The sequence below is a fragment of the Cyphellophora europaea genome (assembly GCF_000365145.1).
Source record: "Cyphellophora europaea CBS 101466 unplaced genomic scaffold supercont1.11, whole genome shotgun sequence".
In the NCBI taxonomy this organism is placed as follows: Eukaryota; Fungi; Ascomycota; class Eurotiomycetes; order Chaetothyriales; family Cyphellophoraceae; genus Cyphellophora; species Cyphellophora europaea.
In genome coordinates, this window is record NW_008481799.1 from 231,966 (window position 1) to 251,057 (window position 19,092).

Genomic DNA, 19,092 nt, shown 5'->3' on the forward strand with positions numbered 1-19,092 from the left:
CCATCGGTCGGATGCACATATCTCCAACCAGCAAATTGATATACCCGCCAATATTTGAGAGCGGCAAGTCGGCAGTTCGTTGTCAATCTTACGATTTGGTAAATGAATCTAGACACCTGCTGTGCCAACGCATTGGACCCCCCTTGAGGGGCAGCTGGGCGCTCGATGTCGTGATCAACCTTTTAAACGTGCCAAGTAGATACGAGACGCGTGCAACGTACGGAGTACGAGGGGTGAGGTCCACAGCCCTAGCGGTGAAAGTTCCTTAGGTAGGTTTATGGTTGAGGTAGGTAGCACGGAGTAGACACATCACTGCAAAGTCGCGCTTCACAGCTTGTGACGGGGTTGCTTCTTTCAAAGCGAGTACAGCACTCGCACAGGCGCTCAGACTGCAGCTGGCAAGGATGCCTTCGGCATGGTTTGCTGGTTGGGGATTGGCATCGTTGCACGGAGCTTGCGCGTGGTGAGACGTGCGATCGGCCAAAGTCAAGACACACAAACGAAATTATTTATCATGTGCTTCTGTGAATGATCCGGAAATACAGGCTAACACGGCTGCGCAAAGGGCACCAGTGTAGCTCGGTACGGAGTAGGGCGTGGAGGTCGTTTCTGAATACGGCGGGCGTCTGGGACCCTATCAGGCCTGTACTCGCCTAGATTTAGAGCTGGGGCTCCATGCCCATGTTGCATCGGTGATTGCACAACCACTCTGGCTCGCAAAATGCGTGTCAGTCTTTTTATGGTTCGTTCTTCACATAGGTCCAGGAGAACCAACCGTCTCAAAGATGACCGCCGAGAACCGTTCTGTTGCGAGGTCGAAGCCGCCATTTAGGCTTCGGCTCTTCGAGAATGTGAACAATGGCACCAGTGGAGCACAAGGCTATTAATGTGGAGGAAAGGCTCCATTTTTTCGGACCAGGGGCTGGAGAGCCACTTGAACTGGTGGGCCCGTGCTTGGGTCATTGTAGGAAAAGGTGTCGCTTCGGTTGGCTGAAAGAGTTTCGCCATCAAGGATCGTGAGATCCCAGACAAGGCGCTAATGTCTCGCTGCCACTTTTGCTGGCAGCCGGCATGAGATCCACTACGGGTGGCAGCTGGGGCACTAAACGCACCCATGGATTATTTCAGCCGAGTATCGAATCGTTTGACAAGGATCGACACCGCCAAAGACGCATTCTTAAGGAGGTCGGTCCCCTGGGAGAGTGCCTGCCTGTGGAAAGCATAATGGATTAAGCGATGCCTGGTCCCAAGTCAGCTTGGTTGGTGTGGATGAAGAATGAAGCTGCCAGGCAGAGGAGATTCTCTGTGGCGTACGGAGTACTCTGTACTGGGAAGTCATCGGACAGCCACATGGAACCTGAGTCAGAGTGTGGTGCAAGCGCTGCTGGACAGGGATGGAGATATCGTACGACAGAAAATGGCCGAGTGAGCCCGCCTTGCCCCAGATGTTGCTCTTGGTGTTCTGCAAACCTTCTCTGCTTGTATCACAGAGGCCGGACAGTATCGGAGATGACGGCATCTAAGACGCGTAACCTCAGGTATTGAAGACACTACCAACTCTCTGCAATTATTGCTACTCGTCTTCGTCCAATCTTTACTCGAACATGATCACATCGTAGGGCATGCGCTGGAAGGTCCCGTCCTAGTGATTGGCGTGGGTGAGCTGCGGTGAGCACAGCATTAGGATGATAGCACAAGGGTTCCGTTCTCCTGATTTTGGTGGGGGCGGGTGCGAGAGCTTCATGGCTTGCAGATGGCTTGGGTGTGCGAGGCTTTCGTTATTGCAACTAGTGCATTCACAGGTGATATTTGGCAGGCTTGGCTGGAGCACCGATGCCGAAGGACACTTGGCTAGGTGTGCCTAATTGGAACTTAAGAAGCCATAGACTTCGTGGTCGCTCGAAACGTTGACAACTGGTTAACTTTCCTGCACGAGGGTCCCGAGGCCAGGGTTCGGGCAGCAGCCGCCTACCCAGTTTGTCCATGATGGACGCCCGCTGGGCTGCTGACACTGCCACAATTCTGTAGACGAGCACAAGGTGGAACAATCGGGGATGAGGGCATAGTGCCCATGTATCGATGCCGGTGGATCAAGGGTCCGACACGCAGTCTCACCTCTCGACATGTACGGAGCCATCCAGAGTTGGTCATCTGAACTGCATCGTGTCCCAGGCCCAACAGTGGCTGCTGAGCGTGACCGCCTGGTCGAGCCAGAGTCTCGCGATGGTGCGGAAGAAGGGCGCGAAGAGCGATGATTGGCCGAATTGTTCACCATGACCCAAAAGCCTAGATTTGGAGATAGACGCGCACGATGAGACGATGATGCCGAGTGGGCAAGGATAAGCAGCGCCACTAAACATGGTTCAAGGTCATGGTGCTGTTCAGAAATTTTTCCAAGGGTACTCCGTACGGCTAAGGAATGTAAGGTGCAGGATGCCAGTAGCGCGCAGTGCAGCAGATGCCAGCGCTGGCCAACTCGGTCGTGCCTGCTCCTTCCAGCCTACCTACATAGATGATGCAACGGAGATTCTCGTCTCGCCTCGTGTCATCCCGCCTCGTTGTGGCTCATGACCCAAACATTGTCTGGTCATCACCATTGCCGCCCTGCCTTCACTTCAGCATCGTTCCGTCCAAACCCCTGACGTGACACTGACATCGCCTCAATGGTGGATCGGAGCAATCTCGAACCTCTCCCTTTGGCCCCTAACGACCTACGGAGTACAATATACACGCTCCATCAGACTCCATCAGGAGATCCGGTGGTATGGATCGTCCCAGGCAGGTGCCGGATCCGGCACAGCCAGAAGAGGCTCGCCTGGGAAACGCCCAAAAGTCCGGGCCCCCCCTCCCCACATGGCAACAGGAATAATACGATGCACGCACCTACATTACCCACCTGCAGCGCTTAGCCGCATACACAAATCACGCCTACTCCCTACAGTTTGACATTTTTGACTCAGGGCTCGCCGCTTCCTCCCGCAGGATGCACCGCCCAGGTCCACCATGTCCACCATGTCCACCGTTGTCCAATTTTTGCTAAGAGCGGCCTCTGTTAGCACAGACTCCGGTGCTGGATGGTTCTAGCGCCGTCAACCTTACAAGTGTCTTCTGGGTGTATGTACAACCGCCTCAGCTGTAGCCTGGCGCCCATTTGCGATCGCTCGCCTCGTCCATGCGACCCTGTTAGGACATGGCCCGCTTCCTTTCCTGTACCTTTCCGCGTCTCGCGTTGTCCCGTTCCAACACCCCCGGTCCATGGTCGCTTGCCTACCGGCCACCATGATTCATTTTAACTTCTAGCTCGTTCTTGCTGGTCCTGCAGTCCCTGCCCGTAACTCGCTTGAGTCTTGACGCCCGGTAGACCCGCCAGTGTTTGCAGCAGAAACTCACATCCAAACTCTCCTTGTCGACACATCATTTCGTGCTCACTCGGGACCCCATCCCTGTTTTGCAACTCATGGCTTTTGGCCTATCCGCATCCCTTGTCCCGCATCGGCCCCCGGTCTTGTATCCCTGTTCCCACACGCATGCCACAACAATCTAAGGTTGATGTCCCTTCGTCAACGTTTTGAACCCGCGTCATCGCCTTTTCATTGGCTTTGAGCTCGCCACCCTCGCCAAGTGGCCCTCGCTGCTCCGACAGCCGATGGCTCGTTGACCACTCGTGCCACCAAATTTGCTCCTTGCCTATCCTTCCAACCCGCATTCCTGACTACTCGCTATGTCAGAGCGCTAGAACTAGACACTGGTCCATCGCTAAATGCAACTGCCCCATCTTGCCGGCCTTTGACTAGGGTTCTATGATCTCGTGCGTTCCTGGTTCCGATTCGGTGCTACCGCTCACCGCACACTCCCGTCATGCTTTGCATCGTCTGATGTCGATTCCACCCATAGCTTCATCGCCCGGTCCACCGACTTATTTGCTTCTTGCATGATTGAAACCCAATCTCACCTGTTTGCCCCTGCCACTTCTGGTCTGTGCCCACTCCCGAATAAAACCACTTTGCTCGCTGTCATGTTATCATCGTGACCTGTTTACCACTTCTCTCCCACACAGAACACCGCCGCCATCATGGAATACCGCCCAGAGTGCGTGTTCCCCGCTTCCGACTCAATGTACACTCTCAGTCAGTCCTACTCACCATTCTCGTCGAATGTCTCGTCATACTTTCGAAGGCCAGCCAAAGTGGTGAAGCCCAATTCTCGGAACACGTCTCCGAAATATCCGACCCGAAGGAGGACCGCCACAACGAACGTACCTGTCGGGAGGACGAGATCGATGATGGACAAGCAACGGGGCAACATCCAGCAACCGAACGTTGTCAGCCAGCAGCAGTCTCGTCCCGTGTCATGGCACCCCAATACCTATTCCAACCTCAACTTCACTCAGAACACATCCTATTTTCTGGATAGCAATGATGCGTATCACCAACCCACCTTTTACAGCACCGCCACCGTCAACGGACTTTACACTCCGCTATCTCAACCCGTCGTCGATGAGCCCCAGATCCACGAGTTAATAACACCCCTCGAAGGCTTGACAGCGGATGAGATCGGTCACCATTATGACGAAGATGCCTTTGATTACCAGTATTGGATGCCTCATGATATTTCGAAGCAGCAACAACAGTTCTCGATGGACAGCACTTATCAGGCGGTGCAACAGCCGACTTGGCACTGGAATTTTACTTTCAACCAGGATCTACCGACAGCGCCATCATCACCAACCTTTTTGCCGATTCAAGGAGGCATGGACGCCTCCCCGCTCGATCTCAACACCCGCAATCTTCCTGCAAAGTCGGATGGCGAAGAGCTGGTAGCGATGGGTCTTTACGATTCGCCGGCAGAAGTGCAGTCATCTTCTCTGCTGTTTGGAGGAGGACGCACCAGGAAGCGGAGCTTGAAGCTGGAAGAGTCGTTCGAGCCGCAGCCCGAGAGCGAGCAAGATGAGACGGAGGATGCGGATGGAGAGGACGACGAGAGCGCGGACGCCGATGCCCAAGACACGACCAGCTTGACACACTTCACCGACGAGCAGGCACCGCAGCTAAACCCAAGCATGGCGGGTCAGAGCTTTTTCTTCGACACGGAACACGCGGTGAGCTCGCACCAGCAGGCGGTGTATCCTTCGGCGATGAGCGGCTTCAGTGGGGGTTTGCTCAATCAAGCGACGGGCTGGGGCTGGATCTGATGCCTTCACGCCACATCTGGTCTGCTCCTCGATCTGCGATCGGAGTACAACCCTTACCTTTCGGTAGAACATTAGAATATAATGTGTCTTCGTCCTCAAGTTGTTTCTTCTGCTCTCCTAGCCATGACGTCAGCACCACGGCTTCGTTCCGCATGGAGCTTTCGTATCATGCCAAGGCTTCCTTCTCCGTCCCAGCATGCGTGTAAGGATTCACACAATCAGAGACCGCAAGGGCATGATCTTTGAGGCAGCTACCTGTGGGAGCCGTTCGAACGAACAGCACAGTTGTGCCATCCCAGAAGAGTTGCTCATCGACAGACATATAGTATAGCTGGGAGCATCGCGGTAGGTGAAATTTTGCGGAATAAAAATGCCCGAGCTTATGTCTCGAGCACAGTCTTTTGCGTATTCATTCTCATATACAAGACAGTGTAATTGCACCTGCTCGCCAGCATCCTACTTTCTCTACTGGGAGTCTCACGCCTTCTCTAGATCAATGCTCTGCAACTTAATGAGATACGTCCTACCTATTTTGCTGTGTCGGCTAAACTGCAAGGACGGACGCGAACGTAACTATTCGTGATGGACATCAAAAAACTTCCTCAAGCGTGGAAGCACGAATCTGAGCTTGCCCTTGTGAGAGACTACTTCTACCCGGAACACAAAGAGCCTGATCCCTTCGCACCTGCTGCCTCCGACAAGCGCTTGGATGCTATTGATCTCATCGCGCTCTACCTGCTCAGAAATCCCGGGACGCCACATGCCATGGCGGCGACAGCCAATCTTACCGAAGCTTCACTACACAACGAACAGGCCGATCGGGACAGCCATATCTCGGATAATGCCATGCGGAGCATCTACGCTATGGCATTTGTCAAGTTTGTTAACGGCTTTGTTGATCGTGACGTGGCTAAAGCCAACACCGCTTCGCTGGCACTCGGTGCGGAGCCTATAGAAGTTGATGACGACTACGACAGCGATATCTTGAGAAGTAGCGATGACGAATCTGGTGAGATGAAGGCCAAGGTCAAGGGCGGCGGCGAGAGTTCCATGTACGCTTACGCTGCGAAAATTGGAATGCCCGAAGACTTCGTCGATCTTAGGCACAATATCGTGCATGGGGACATCCCGCCGCTCGAAACATTGCGAGGTTACAACAAACAAGCTTTGGGCTGGTTATGGGAGAAATGGTGGACTAGAAACGCGACTGGAGACCCAACTCGGGCAAAATCTGAGATGGAGGAGCAGGCGCAGGTGGCGGATGCTGCGAGACGGAGGTCGATTGAGGCGTGGCAACAGTACGATGCAGCAAAATCATCAGCAGACGCGACATGATGGAAAGCACCTGGCAAGGAACACAGCTGGTACCCAATGTAATGTTGAGGCTCGCACAAGTCGATACCTACTGAAGGGGTGGAGCTGCGGATATGATGTCCGTGTCATCCCTCGCCTCCGCAGTCAACAAAACTGACATGCGTGCTCCCGCCGAGACAGCGTCTTCGTCACTCTTCCGTGCCTGTTTGCTTGATGCGTGCAGTCAACATTTCCTCCTACAAGCGCGATCGAAGCTCTCTGCTCTTTCGCAAACCCACACCCCATGTGTGAACGTCGCAGCTGCGCCTTGAGCCCCCCATTTGCCTTCCTTCGCCATGAACAACCGCCTGGAATGGGATGCATCTAGCACCTTCCTCGATCATCCACAGCAGCAGCGACTGCATGCATCATTCTCGCCGTGGCAGAAGGCTATCACAACGATCGCTCTCCTGATATTGGGCTACTATGTGCTCAATTTCTTCGATGCATGGCCGGACACCATCAGGCGGACACTTTATGAAGTAACCATCTATCTCATACCCTCTCCAGCTATATACGCGCTGCAATCGATAATGCATCGGTACTCAGGTGCTATAGACGACACAACCCGCTTCAGGAAGTCAGAATTTGGTAATCAGCGAGCCAAAGCGGAGGCCATTCAGCGCATCCTTGGTCATACTCCCTTTCCGACCGCCCTTCTAAAAGCGAGAAGTCTTTCAGGACTGGAGACAATACTCCCTGTAAGCAAAGAGCTAGGACCCCCAGGGCTGGGCAATTGGGACAATTCGTGCTACCAGAACAGCATCCTGCAGGGCTTCGCATCTTTGCCCGCGTTTCAAGAATACATCGAGAAAAGCCTGACCATTTGCGATGATTTGCAAGTTCCTGCCGCCACGCACAAAGCGCTGGGCCATTTTCTACGTCAGCTTGGGGATGCTTCGGCAAGGAAGACAACCCTGTGGACACCAACTGTGCTGAAATCGATGGACAGCTGGCAACAGCAAGACGCCCAGGAATACTTCTCACGAGTGGTTGAGGCTGTTGAGAAAGAAGACATGAAATGCTTTCAGGTGCTCAAGAAACGATCGCATAATGGTCTCGGGTTGCCGACCGATGGCAGTCCAGCAGAAAACGAGAGCGCGCAGATGCTGGAGAAAGTATCTCTGGATGACAACTCTTGGAGCCCGGTACCCAAATCCCATGTCATGTCCAAACCGGACCGCAAGCTACTAGAGATTCTTCCGAGGAGTTCGATGGACGGCATGCTTGCGCAAGCACTTGAATGTCAAACGTGTGGCTTCTCGGAAGGTTACTCGCTCACCCAATTCAATTGCCTGACGCTTAATCTTGGACTACGCGGGCACTCGTACCTCGAAGATCTGCTCGATGAGTACACAGAACCGGAGATGATTGACGGTGTCGAGTGTACCGAATGTACAAAAGCGATTGCTAATTGCAAGGACGGAGAAGATGCTGTCGACGATGATACTCCATCACCCTCCAAACGGCCCAAGCTTAAGCCAGTGCATCGGACGAAGGCAAAGCAGATCACCATTGGGCGCCTACCAAAGAACCTGATTCTCCACATCAATCGAAGCATATTCGACGAGTACGGCACTCAGCGCAAGAACAACTCGCTCATACGCTTCCCAGCCCGGCTTGATTTCCTGAGTCGTTGGTGTGCTCCACTTGCTGTCAACGAGAACTCAGTACAGAGGTCGTACGAACTGAAGTGCTCGGTTACGCACTACGGACGGCACGAGAATGGCCATTACGTGGCTCTTGGAAGACGTGACAAAGATTGGTGGGTGTTTAACGATGAAGTCGTGACCAAGATGAGTCAAGATGAGGTCCTGAGTCGCGGAAATGTCTTCATGCTGTTCTACGAGGCCATAGACACTTCATCGCTACGCGACCAGACATCACCAGTTCCAACGTCTGAGGAGGTTGACTCGGTCACGGAGTTGGTCCAACGTCCTTCGGAGAGCACTGGGAGTTCCGACTCCGAGCCTCTCACTCTGCCAGAACCACCTGAGCCAATCAAGCCCATTCCTCCAATGCGGACCGCCAGTGACTCTATAAGACTACCCGATGAACATGAGGTAGCTCCATCGGCAGCTCCTGTTGCCGCGCTTTGATGAATCTGCAAGGGACAATGAGATGATGACTTACGAATGTACAATACCCCCCACCAACATAGATAGACTGGCGTTGGCTTATGACCTCGAAACAGAGAGGCAACCCACCATTGAAGCATTTGTATTGGCTGTATTAGCTCCGCAATGGCACAGGTCCTATCATCTTGTCCAGTTCTTTGGCCTCGGTGATCGATGCCTACAGTCAAATCGTTGCTCATCTCGCCAGCAACTCCCGGCAAGCAGTGATTCAGCGCCACTTAGTGGTCGTAGTACGATTACTAACGCAGGGCCCACGCGGTACCTAAAGCCACTAACTGTTTATGGATAAAAAGGCTCGAGTCGGTTACGTCAAAGTCTGGGGAAATGCCCAGGAGCACTCGTTTCGAACCGTTCTTGTTGGCTGCTACCGAGTACAAGTCCTCTGAACTGGAACCGGGGAGCTGTACGCTGCATTATACACGTCGGACCACGTAGAGGTCTCATAACGCACGCGATGTCGCTCCCACAGCGTGACACGAGTGGCCCGCGTCTGAGCCGAACCATCAGTGATGGCATGGCTAGCCTGTCGCGGACCCAGACAAGAGTAGCTTACCATGCGCAGAGACGGCCACACATTCGAGACTGACTTGTGCGCAGGAGGGCGATTCAAGCGACGATGACCTCAACCGGGAGATCGAGGTAAGCTGTTCCCTCAGCATAGACGTTGCACGCGTGCGCCTTGAAATGAACTCAACTCTACCAGGTCCTATTCGATAACGAAGGCATTCGTCGCCGCAAGTCCTCCATCGTCGCATCAGAGATGACCTCGCCGACCCTCCAACAGAAACTCAACGACCGACACCAACACGATCGGACCAACTCTCAATGTTTAGTACACAAGCTCGTGGAAAAGACTTCGCTAGGACAACAACCAAAAGTCGAGAACAAGCTTGAGAATCAACTGGAACAGATCGATGAGACACATGCGTTGAAGACCCAGAACTCTACCTCATCAAATGGCACCAGTGTCTCGGAGGAGGTGCAAGCCATCCATTCGCGACTGTTGACCAAGAGGCAGCTGAGCGACATGGCCATGAGTGTACGCTCGCTGGCGAAGCGTCTGAGCAGTCTGAAGGTCAAATTGCAGATCCGGCGTGTTTTCTTGCTCACCAAGGCGCACGACAAGACACTGATTGCGAAGACGAGGGAGGTGGCCAGGTGGCTGCTGAGCAAGGAGCGAGATATCGAGTATACAGTCTACGTGGAGAACACAATGAAGGAGAATCAGATCTTTGACGCAAAAGGCTTGTTGGCCGAGGATCCTAGTTATAACGGCCGCTTGAGATACTGGGACAACGAGCTGGCGAGGACGAGGCCGCATACATTCGATTTCGTGGTGTCGCTGGGTGGGGATGGGACCGTCTTGTATGCCAGTTGGCTGTTTCAGCGCGTGGTGCCGCCGGTGCTGAGCTTTGCACTGGGGAGCTTGGGCTTCCTGACCAAGTTTGACTTTGAGAACTACCAGCAAACGCTTACACAGGCATTTCGGGATGGCGTCACCATCAGCCTACGATTGAGATTTGAAGGTACCATCATGCGCAGTCAAAGGTCCCCCGAGGACTGCCACTCGGCAGATCTGGTTGAAGAACTCATGCTAGAAGAGGCGGATGGCAAGCCGACGCACAAGCCAGATAGGACGTTCGAGATCTTGAACGACATCGTTGTGGACCGGGGACCCAATCCGACAATGTCGACAATTGAGCTGTTTGGAGATGAGGAGCATCTCACCACGGTGCAAGCCGACGGCGTCTGTGTAGCCACGCCTACCGGCAGCACCGCTTACAACCTGGCGGCTGGAGGCAGTCTGTGCCATCCGGAGAACCCTGTGATTCTGGTCACGGCCATCTGCGCGCACACCCTGAGCTTCCGGCCGATCATTCTACCCGACACGATCGTGCTCAGGTTAGGCGTGCCCTATGACGCGAGGGCAAACAGCTGGGCCAGCTTCGATGGGCGGGAACGGTACTTTTACCCCATCCTCTCAACTCACAAATTCTCAGCTGGCTAACACTCCTTTACAGAGTTGAGCTTCGCCCAGGCGACTACGTGACTATCTCAGCCTCGCGATACCCCTTCGCAAACGTCATGCCTCCTGGGCGGCGGAGTGAAGACTGGGTCAACAGCATATCCCGGACACTGCAATGGAACTCGCGGCAAAGGCAGAAAGCTTTCCATGAGTGGGAGACGGCGCAGGAGAAAAAGAAAAAAGAAGATTCGGCGCAGGCTTGAGGGTAGTACTAAAAGCTAGAGGGTAGACTCGGTAGCTACAGAACGAGATACAGGTGCTAGAATGGCGGCAAAGATTCGATACTATCTGGTCGTCTGGGATGTGATAGTCTTCATTAGGCCGTTACTAGATCGCGGATCTATTATCATCGACCTCTCCGCGGCGTCGGACTCTGGCCACGACTCCTCCCTCTATCGGGACTTCTCACTTCACGCTCGTAGATACTTTGCCGCCTCCCCGTCGCGCCGCGGTAGTCGTCTACGACCACGTAGCCTGCACTGCCTGGTCTCAGCACCTCATACTCCACCCTCGGACCACTCCTCCGCCTCTCGGACCTCCTCGCCGCCACATTGGCTTCATTGTCTGACTGCCTGGGTGCCGGCGCGGGCGACGGTGTCACTCTTCTGCGAAACCCCCGTTCTTCCACCTCCCTGAGTTCCCTGCCTGGACCACTGCGTCGTCGACTCGCCGCCCTACTGCCGGCCCGAGACCTCGTTACCACGCTTCTGCCGTCCGTGACGCCGACGCTTTCACTCTCACTCCCGCTATCGGCACCTCCCCCGCCTCCGTCTGGGCTTCTGCCCGCGACACCAATATCTCGCAGGCCGGCCCTCCGCACCAAGAGCCTGACCAACTCGTCAGTCTCGAACAGATCCCTCTCCATTCTCCGAATCTGAATCCTTTGAATCTGATCTGCCAACCTCTGGAAATCACCCTTGACCTGCCACCAAATGAACCGATGCGCCACATCTGTATTATAGTACTTGGAGCCCTCCCTCCGCAAATCCTCCTCCACGGCCTCCCACTCCCCCTGATCAGTCTGCATGGCCATCCCTCTCCGCCTACCCCGACCCCTACCCCTACCCTTACCCCTCCGCCTCCTCACCCCACTCCGACCGCCACCCTTCTCATCCCCTTCACTCTGGCTCCCCCAAGCCTCCACATCCTCCTCCCCCCAATAATCCCCCCTCGCAATCGCCTCGGCGCGCATCCCCTTCCTGACCAAGAACGGCCGCTCCAAATTCCGAAACTCCAACCACAGATCCCGCATCGTCACCTCCAGCAACCTCACATACGCCATCCCTTCTCCGCCGTCCCGCGCTTTCCGCATCTTCTTGCTGACGCGGGACCCCGGCGGTAAGCCAGCGACCCGCTCAGGGAACACGCCGAAAGGGTCGCGCCCCTCGCGGCAGCGTTGGCGCAGGTAGGCGCGCTCCGAGAGGATCTCCTGGCGGAGGTTGCCGAGGAGGAGTGGCATCTGCGTGGGGGCGGAGCGGAGGGTGGAGATGAGGTCGCGGTAGACGCCCAGGAGGGTGAGGAGGGTGATGCTGAAGGAGATGAAGCTGATGGTTTGGGAGGCGATCGTCAGGGAGGTGGACATTGTGGTTCTGGCAGTGGTGGTGGTGGTAGTCGAGGCTCTCAGAATGGGCTGATGCCGAGGCAGTGCTTGTGATGAGAGGTCCGGCAATGCTTGACGGTGCTGGTCAGCGCATCGCGATTCTGCTGCGTGTATCCCAGCTATACCGCGACTGACCGGGTCGAACGGGGTTGGCACGCGCGAGGCAACGAGGCAACCAGCGCGAGCTTCTCGTTTTCAAATCGTTCACAGTCCGTGAAACCGCCTGTTCGGGTGTGTCTGTACCTTCATAGCAGCGAAACTCCCAGTAGGTCCGGTCTATGGTCTGTGAAGATCCTCGTAGTGGTTCTCAGGGACATGCTTATGTCTCTGGCAGTGTTGTGCTCCTGCCCGTTTTGGGACGTGCCGGTCCAGCCGTGAACTCTATCTGATGAGCCGCAAGGTGACTGCGAGTAACACCGAATACCTATAGTCCATTCTGATTGACGTGCGTCTGAGGGTAGCAGAGTTAATCAATCGAGGCAACAGTAATGAGTGATTTCGTGACGTTGCGAGCGGGGGGCAGGATAAGCATCAATAAGTTACGTTGTAGTTTCTGCTCGCGATGGTTTCGCTGGCGTCTACTCGTACTGCAGGGCAGGTCGTTGCCATGATGTCGTGTCTACCTGGTTTATTCTGCGAGGCTCATAAGTCATAACGCCATAGCTAGTGTCAGTCAAGTCCTTCACACATGCTGCGCGGATCCGGCTACTGCATGGCACGGACACCCCCCCCCCCCCCCTTTACCCGAAGCATGCCGAGTGCACCCAACGCCCTCTCACCCCGCCCCGCCCCCCTGGTTTCTCACCACAGCACCAGTTCCATCACCCCTCCGTCCCACAATCCACCAACTCCACCACCCGAATCACCACCTCACTACACTGACTCGCCCACCAGCGATCGTACAAATTATAAAAATCCCCCGACAGACACTGCCAGAACACGGTACTGCCCCCCAACGCCAGGCTCCCATTGCCGCACACGCTCCACCCGCTCGTGAATAGGGCCTCCGCCTGCGGCGGCGCGTCGAACTGGAACTGGTAGTTGGACGCGATGTAGCCCGTGCGCGCGTAAGCGTCCGTGAGGATGCCGTCGGAGAGTTGAAGTTGGAGGGAGGAGTCGGTGAGGCAGGCGACCATGGCGATGTCGTTGTCGTTGTCGTTGTCGTTGGTTGGGTCGGAGGGGTCTAGGTCGTCGCTGCCGGCGCTGGTGGGTGATGCGGTGGTTTGAGAGATGGCGGCGAGGTCGCTGTCTGTGGCGACAGCAGGTGTTGCGGTCGCCGTGGGTGGCACGTATGCGGCGGGCGCGTAGGTGACGCGGTGGTTTTGGATCTGGCCGTCGGCGATCTGGTCGATCGGGTTCATGGTCACCGTGTGCAGGCTGCCTTGTATCTGCCCATCAGCTATTTGGTTGATCTGGGCCACGGTCATAGGTGGCAGAGTGGCCGAGGCCGGTTTCGCTTCATCTTCGCAGGTGCATCTGCGGCTAGTACGCGTCTTTGTAGTACATTCCCCGCGGCGGATGGGATTCTTCCGCTTATCGAGGGCATCGTTGCCGTCGGTGAGATTCTGTACTGCGACGCCAAAGATCCCGTCAAAGACAGGGCTGCACCCGGGCGGTGGCGGCGCTGCTGGTGCGATTGCGTCCGTGACTGCTTGTCGACGAGCCAGAGGCGAAGAGGAGGCTAGTGTTAGAAGTAGGAAAGGTACAAGCAGTGAGCCCATGTTAGTTGGCCAGATAGAATCTGGTGCACTGATTAGCAGTACCAGCATGGAGATAAAGATCAAACACAGGGGTGAGCATCATATATTGAGTTGGCCTGTCGCTCGTCATTCCGAATGACGACCGAAAGGGGGTTGGGTACCACCCGCCGCCCTTCCTGCTTACATGCCTTAGGAACTCGGGCCTGTATGTGATCCGTGAGCGCTGGGATCAGATGTCGAGGCTATTGTCAGCCTCGTGCTTGGTGCATTCTGGTACCTGGCGCGCGGCAAAAACTCCATGAGCCTTCCATTTTCCAGCCCAGTCAAGTCTGTGGGTCCAGAGCGCCATTGCGATGCATAGACCTAGCCCGACCCAAACGCCGCAAACCTGGCTCCGAGTCTGGATCATCACAGGTTCGTCAAATAATCTTCAATCTCCTCTTTGCTCAACTTCCTGAATCGCGGTCCAACGGCACCGTCCACGCCCTCATAGCCTAGCAGATGATTCGCAGGGTCGCCGACAATGCCAATCTCGACGGTATCGCCGTTCATCTCGCCCTCGATGGTCTCCTTCAGGGTTAGCAGCGCAATGTGGATGGCATCCTGTCTAGAATTAGCACACGGCGCATGAAATCCGGGGGGTGCGCACCTCAAGCTCCAACTCGTCGTTGTACCGCTTCTCAAGAAAAGTCTTCGCAGAGGTAGAACTCTTGCCGATGGCTGTCGCCTTCCACGGGAAATAGCTGCCGCTAGGGTCGACCTGATACAAGCTGGGACCGCCCTTTAGAATGCCGCCAGTTTTCCGGGCAGCAAGCTTCTTCTCTGCCTCCGTCTCGCCCTCTTTGGCCTCTTCGGTTTCTGGCTCGATTCCATCGTCCCAGCCTGCAATCAGCAAACTGACGCCGTAAGGTCGAACACCACCGCTCTGTGTAGCTTCTTGCATAACTCTTGCGACATCTTGAACAAGGATCCTTGTAGGAGGATATTCGTTGTAGATTCGTTTGTAGTTGGTGTGACTGACTTTGCGGGCCTTGTCGACCAATACTCTGTAGTCTGGCCCCATGCCGGAATAGACCATGCCGATGTTGGGCGTGATCAACGACACTTTCGATAATGAGGGAGCGTCGATGAGGGGCGATGAGGACTTCTTCTCGGTTGCAAGGACGATGCCATTTGTGGCTTTAATTCCAAGAGATGTTACTCCTTGGTTGACGGCATTAAGAGCGTATTCTAAATGTTGGTGAGTTGACTGGGTACTTCCGCACATGTCTGTAACTCATACCTATCTGAACAAGCTTGCCGCTACGGAGAGGTCAGGTCTCATGCTAGCGGTCAATCATCGATGGCAACATACCTTGGAGAGAAAGTTGTGAGCGAGAATGAATATCGATCCGCCATCTTGTGTTCGGAGCACTCGGTGTTGCGAGATTAGGGATCACGAGTTGAGAGTCGAGATGGGAAGATGCAAGATGATCGTCAAGAATGCTGCACTGCACTTCTGCTACTATCAATGTCGGCGAGGCTGCAGCTCGCTGCGCGTCGCGCCTGTACGGCGGCCCTTAGCGACAATCCTGGTCAGCCGCCGTTTTTCCCGGCACGGACGAGTCCAACTCGAATCTTCCACACCTCTTTCTTCACAAACGTTCAAGGCACCCTGGCGCTTCTTGTCGCATCGCTCGCCCCGATACCCGAGGATTGAGAGATGCCTAGCCTCAAGCTGCATACCACTCAATCTTAGTCTTTGTTCTTTGTGCCCTGCTGTAGTTCCCTCCCGTATTTTAAGCATACGATGCTCTCGTGCTCACACGAGCAGCATCTGCTCGGCGCTTCCCCTTATTGAGCGCGACCCCATTTATTCACTGACGACATGGAAGAGTTCATTCCTGGGGCGTTTGTACCCGAGCCGGAGCCTCCTCTCGAACCTACACCGACCGTGGATCCGGAACCTTCGATTGAGCCATATCCAGGATGGACTTATCCGACGCGTATGTGTCGCATCTGCCGCGAGGATGTGGTAGCCACCGTCACAATGTATCCTCCTGGGTTGCCACTCAAGTACCAGCGTCCTGTGGTAGAATACAAGAACGAAGACGAGTACGGGCGGCTGATCCGACCGTGCAAGTGTAGAGGTGGAATGAGATACATCCACGAGTTATGCCTATTGCGGTCACGGACGGAAGGTGTCAGGGCGGGATCTTTATGGAAATGTCACGAGTGCGGTCATCAGTTCAACTTCAAGCGCATGACAGTCCAGCGCTATCTGGGCAGCAAGGTCTCGTCTGGTCTCCTTACCATCGGCGTTATGGTTATCATTGTCTTCTTCCTCGGTTTTGTCGCCGATCCGATCATCAACCTCTACATTGATCCGTATGACACAATTGTGGGCAACGAGCCATACTGGAGCGAGGTAGATGTCGCCACGTCTAACGGGAGTATTAGTGGATGGTGTCTGCACTTTCTCAAAGGTGTCATCTCGATGGGCCTTGTTGGCTTTCTCAAGACAGCTTTATTGAACCCTTTCAACTTCCTGAGTCCACGAGGCATCGGTTTTGGGAGCTACCGCAGATCGGGAACCACCACAACCGGACGAGATAGGGCGGTGAACGTGAGCTGGATTGCCGTGGCAATAGGCATAATGTCTGCGTTCTACTTTTTCTACAAATGGGTCCAGACGATCATTGGCCACACTCTTACTCGCATTGGCAATAACATCGTCGACACCTCTTTACCGGGCGATGATGACGACCTCAAACCACCTTTAGATTACCAGCCGAAGCCTTCTGGCAGAAAAGAGGCGGAGAGCGCTTGGCAAGCTGCTGAACGCGTACGTGAGGCTCCCAGCCGCCCAACGAGCTCTTCAAATCAGGAATCCCCGACTAAGTCTGAGGGTCCCCATACCCGGCCAGACGCGCCAGACCAGGTGTCTGAACAGTCTGAAGTCCCTGAAATTGCTGTTGGACAACGGTCTCAGATTGGTTTGGATATGTACAGAGGCTTCAGCTCGGCATTAGATGATGCACGTGAGCAGGGCTGGTCCTTCGTCGGTATACCCCATCAGCGGTGACTCTCGAGTCTACTGTTCGGCTTGCGCTTCTGACCGTCTCCATACCTTCTTCCCCTGTCAGCAAATCGCCCAACTTAAGTTGTCACTATTCTCTTCAAGTGGAGTGCCAATTAGTCATGCGGCGAAGATGGACGGTTTCCTGCCTGAACGACGGAAGTCATTCTGACATCCTGACTTGTTGGAGGAAACATTGGCCAGCGTACATTCCGAGAAGATGTCCAGGTACTCAACGACAGCTTTGGTGTTTGATGTTGCTGGTATATTTCTTTAGAAAAGACGAACAACGATGCTCATTCATGTACGCATCGGCAATCAATGGGATGTAAGTGCTACCTCGCTCTTCTGTTTGTAAATATGTTGAACGCTCCTGCCTGTTTTTCTGCCTGCCTGTTGTCACATCTGCATGCTACAGCTGCGATTCTACTTTGCAACATTCGCGTGCTGGCTTCCATCACAACTGCTACCTGCACATTCACTCTCATCTTGCAATTTGCTAGCAATCTTCCCGGAAATGGAAGGCCTACCAAAGATCGCTGTACTGCCGCCGATTGCCCTGGAAGAAGGCGAGCTTCTCTCCATCTGCAGAAAGTACACCGAAATTGACTTCGGATCCGAAAAGAGCAGCAGGATCGATGTGGATGACAGTGGACTTGCTCAAGGCGGGCTTGCCAACAACGAACATTCACCGTCACCTCAGCAGCAGAATGCACTGAATCTCAACTCGTCACCGGCGTCTCATCATGAGCGTGACAATGAGTCAAGTCAGCTAACATGTTCCACGACTCATACCACTCCTTTGAAGCACCTCGTTGTGAGCAACACGTCCCGGTTACGGAATGAGTACACCACCTTCCTATCGGAGCTGCTGGTTTGCGATCTTCCACTAGAAGCCACCACCTATTTCAAGAGCCTTGCCTCGCAAATTGTTCAGATTGGAGGACATCTACAACTTCATCAGCATAACGAGAACAAACAGGATGCCGAAGACATGCTCATGGAAGAAGCTCAAGAACTTGTGCATCTGCTTGAGTCATCCTCGAAGAACTGTGCTGAACAGATCAAGAATATCGAACATGTCAAAAGTCTTGCCGCCTTCACCCTTGTGCCGACCGATGTGGCTCTGTGGTCCAACTATCGCCAGCGTGTTAGTCTGGTCTCGAGGTTTGCGTCTGCCAACCTCACACTACCGTCAAGCTGACTCCGTTAGGAATCTTGCGCTCCCATCTCTCAGCGAATACAGTTTGATCGAAGCCCTGATTCAGGTGCACGATGCCTATGTCCATGACACCTATCTTCAGCTCACCAACAGAGGTGCTCCAACGGCCGAGTCCATGCTCTCCACAACCCTCCGTACCATGATCGATGACCTGACGACCACTGTCCACAACCTCCTAATTGTGTACGAACGCTGGCTTCGAGCCTCTCAGCTCTTCCGCGCTACCCACATGCTTCCTCTTCTCCGCCGTATCCAAGATTCACCTTGGGTTCGACGCGAGATTGAGCAATTGGAGATTAATATCGAGATGGCCCGGATGAGCCTGCAGAAGAAATACGAGAGCGGCGAGATTGAGCGAGTGCTGCAGGAAGATCAGCTGCGGGGAGCGGAGATGTTAGCTGAGCGGAGGAGTAAGAGCTCGGTCTTACCCGGGCAGCTAGGTCGAGGTGATGGTTTGAGTACAGGTTCAGGAAAGGGCAACGGAAAGGCGAAGATTGGAAGAGCGGGCACGAGGGTACGCAGGGAGCATACTATGTGACACGGAAGTAACGAAAGGCCAAGATTTGAGGTGTAAGGGCTTCGCCAATTGTGCTACGGCTAGAAGCTGAAACCCTCAGAATATCAACTGCGAGCGTGTGCCAGCGGTGAGAGAAAGGATGCAACGGTATGGTCAGCGCTTATTCGATGAAGATAGCAAAGAAAGAACAAAAGCGTGCAGGTCTTTGAACGATTGAGAGCTATGTTTCTCTAGGGCGTCATGCGCTATGTCCAGAGACAATACATCTCAACCAATTCCGCTCGAAT

General features: G+C 54.5%; 9 protein-coding genes across 9 annotated transcripts; 6 read left to right on the top strand and 3 right to left on the bottom strand.

Annotated features, from left to right (window-relative positions):
- Positions 1–4,072: 4,072 nt before the first annotated feature.
- HMPREF1541_09746 (uncharacterized protein) lies at positions 4,073–5,191 on the top strand (the record flags this gene model as incomplete). Its single annotated transcript, XM_008714419.1, has 1 exon — positions 4,073–5,191. One exon carries the CDS (start codon positions 4,073–4,075, stop codon positions 5,189–5,191), a length of 1,119 nt encoding a protein of 372 aa, XP_008712641.1.
- Positions 5,192–5,773: 582 nt separating this feature from the next.
- HMPREF1541_09747 (uncharacterized protein) lies at positions 5,774–6,526 on the top strand (the record flags this gene model as incomplete). The annotated part of the gene is made up of 1 exon (XM_008714420.1): positions 5,774–6,526. One exon carries the CDS (start codon positions 5,774–5,776, stop codon positions 6,524–6,526), a length of 753 nt encoding a protein of 250 aa, XP_008712642.1.
- A 314-nt stretch (positions 6,527–6,840) lies between these two features.
- HMPREF1541_09748 (uncharacterized protein) lies at positions 6,841–8,643 on the top strand (the record flags this gene model as incomplete). The annotated part of the gene is made up of 1 exon (XM_008714421.1): positions 6,841–8,643. One exon carries the CDS (start codon positions 6,841–6,843, stop codon positions 8,641–8,643), a length of 1,803 nt encoding a protein of 600 aa, XP_008712643.1.
- Positions 8,644–9,442: 799 nt separating this feature from the next.
- HMPREF1541_09749 (uncharacterized protein) lies at positions 9,443–10,911 on the top strand (the record flags this gene model as incomplete). Its single annotated transcript, XM_008714422.1, has 2 exons — positions 9,443–10,644; positions 10,704–10,911. 2 exons carry the CDS (start codon positions 9,443–9,445, stop codon positions 10,909–10,911), a joined length of 1,410 nt encoding a protein of 469 aa, XP_008712644.1.
- A 143-nt stretch (positions 10,912–11,054) lies between these two features.
- HMPREF1541_09750 (uncharacterized protein) lies at positions 11,055–12,290 on the bottom strand (the record flags this gene model as incomplete). Its single annotated transcript, XM_008714423.1, has 1 exon — positions 11,055–12,290. The coding sequence occupies one exon, from the start codon at positions 12,288–12,290 to the stop codon at positions 11,055–11,057; it is 1,236 nt and encodes a 411-aa protein (XP_008712645.1).
- An 839-nt stretch (positions 12,291–13,129) lies between these two features.
- HMPREF1541_09751 (uncharacterized protein) lies at positions 13,130–14,029 on the bottom strand (the record flags this gene model as incomplete). Its single annotated transcript, XM_008714424.1, has 1 exon — positions 13,130–14,029. One exon carries the CDS (start codon positions 14,027–14,029, stop codon positions 13,130–13,132), a length of 900 nt encoding a protein of 299 aa, XP_008712646.1.
- Positions 14,030–14,416: 387 nt separating this feature from the next.
- Positions 14,417–15,275, bottom strand: HMPREF1541_09752 (uncharacterized protein; the record flags this gene model as incomplete). The annotated part of the gene is made up of 2 exons (XM_008714425.1): positions 14,417–14,611; positions 14,658–15,275. 2 exons carry the CDS (start codon positions 15,273–15,275, stop codon positions 14,417–14,419), a joined length of 813 nt encoding a protein of 270 aa, XP_008712647.1.
- Positions 15,276–15,875: 600 nt separating this feature from the next.
- On the top strand, positions 15,876–17,072 carry HMPREF1541_09753 (uncharacterized protein; the record flags this gene model as incomplete). Its single annotated transcript, XM_008714426.1, has 1 exon — positions 15,876–17,072. The coding sequence occupies one exon, from the start codon at positions 15,876–15,878 to the stop codon at positions 17,070–17,072; it is 1,197 nt and encodes a 398-aa protein (XP_008712648.1).
- A 511-nt stretch (positions 17,073–17,583) lies between these two features.
- On the top strand, positions 17,584–18,826 carry HMPREF1541_09754 (uncharacterized protein; the record flags this gene model as incomplete). The annotated part of the gene is made up of 2 exons (XM_008714427.1): positions 17,584–18,233; positions 18,280–18,826. 2 exons carry the CDS (start codon positions 17,584–17,586, stop codon positions 18,824–18,826), a joined length of 1,197 nt encoding a protein of 398 aa, XP_008712649.1.
- Between the last annotated feature and the right edge of the window lie 266 nt (positions 18,827–19,092).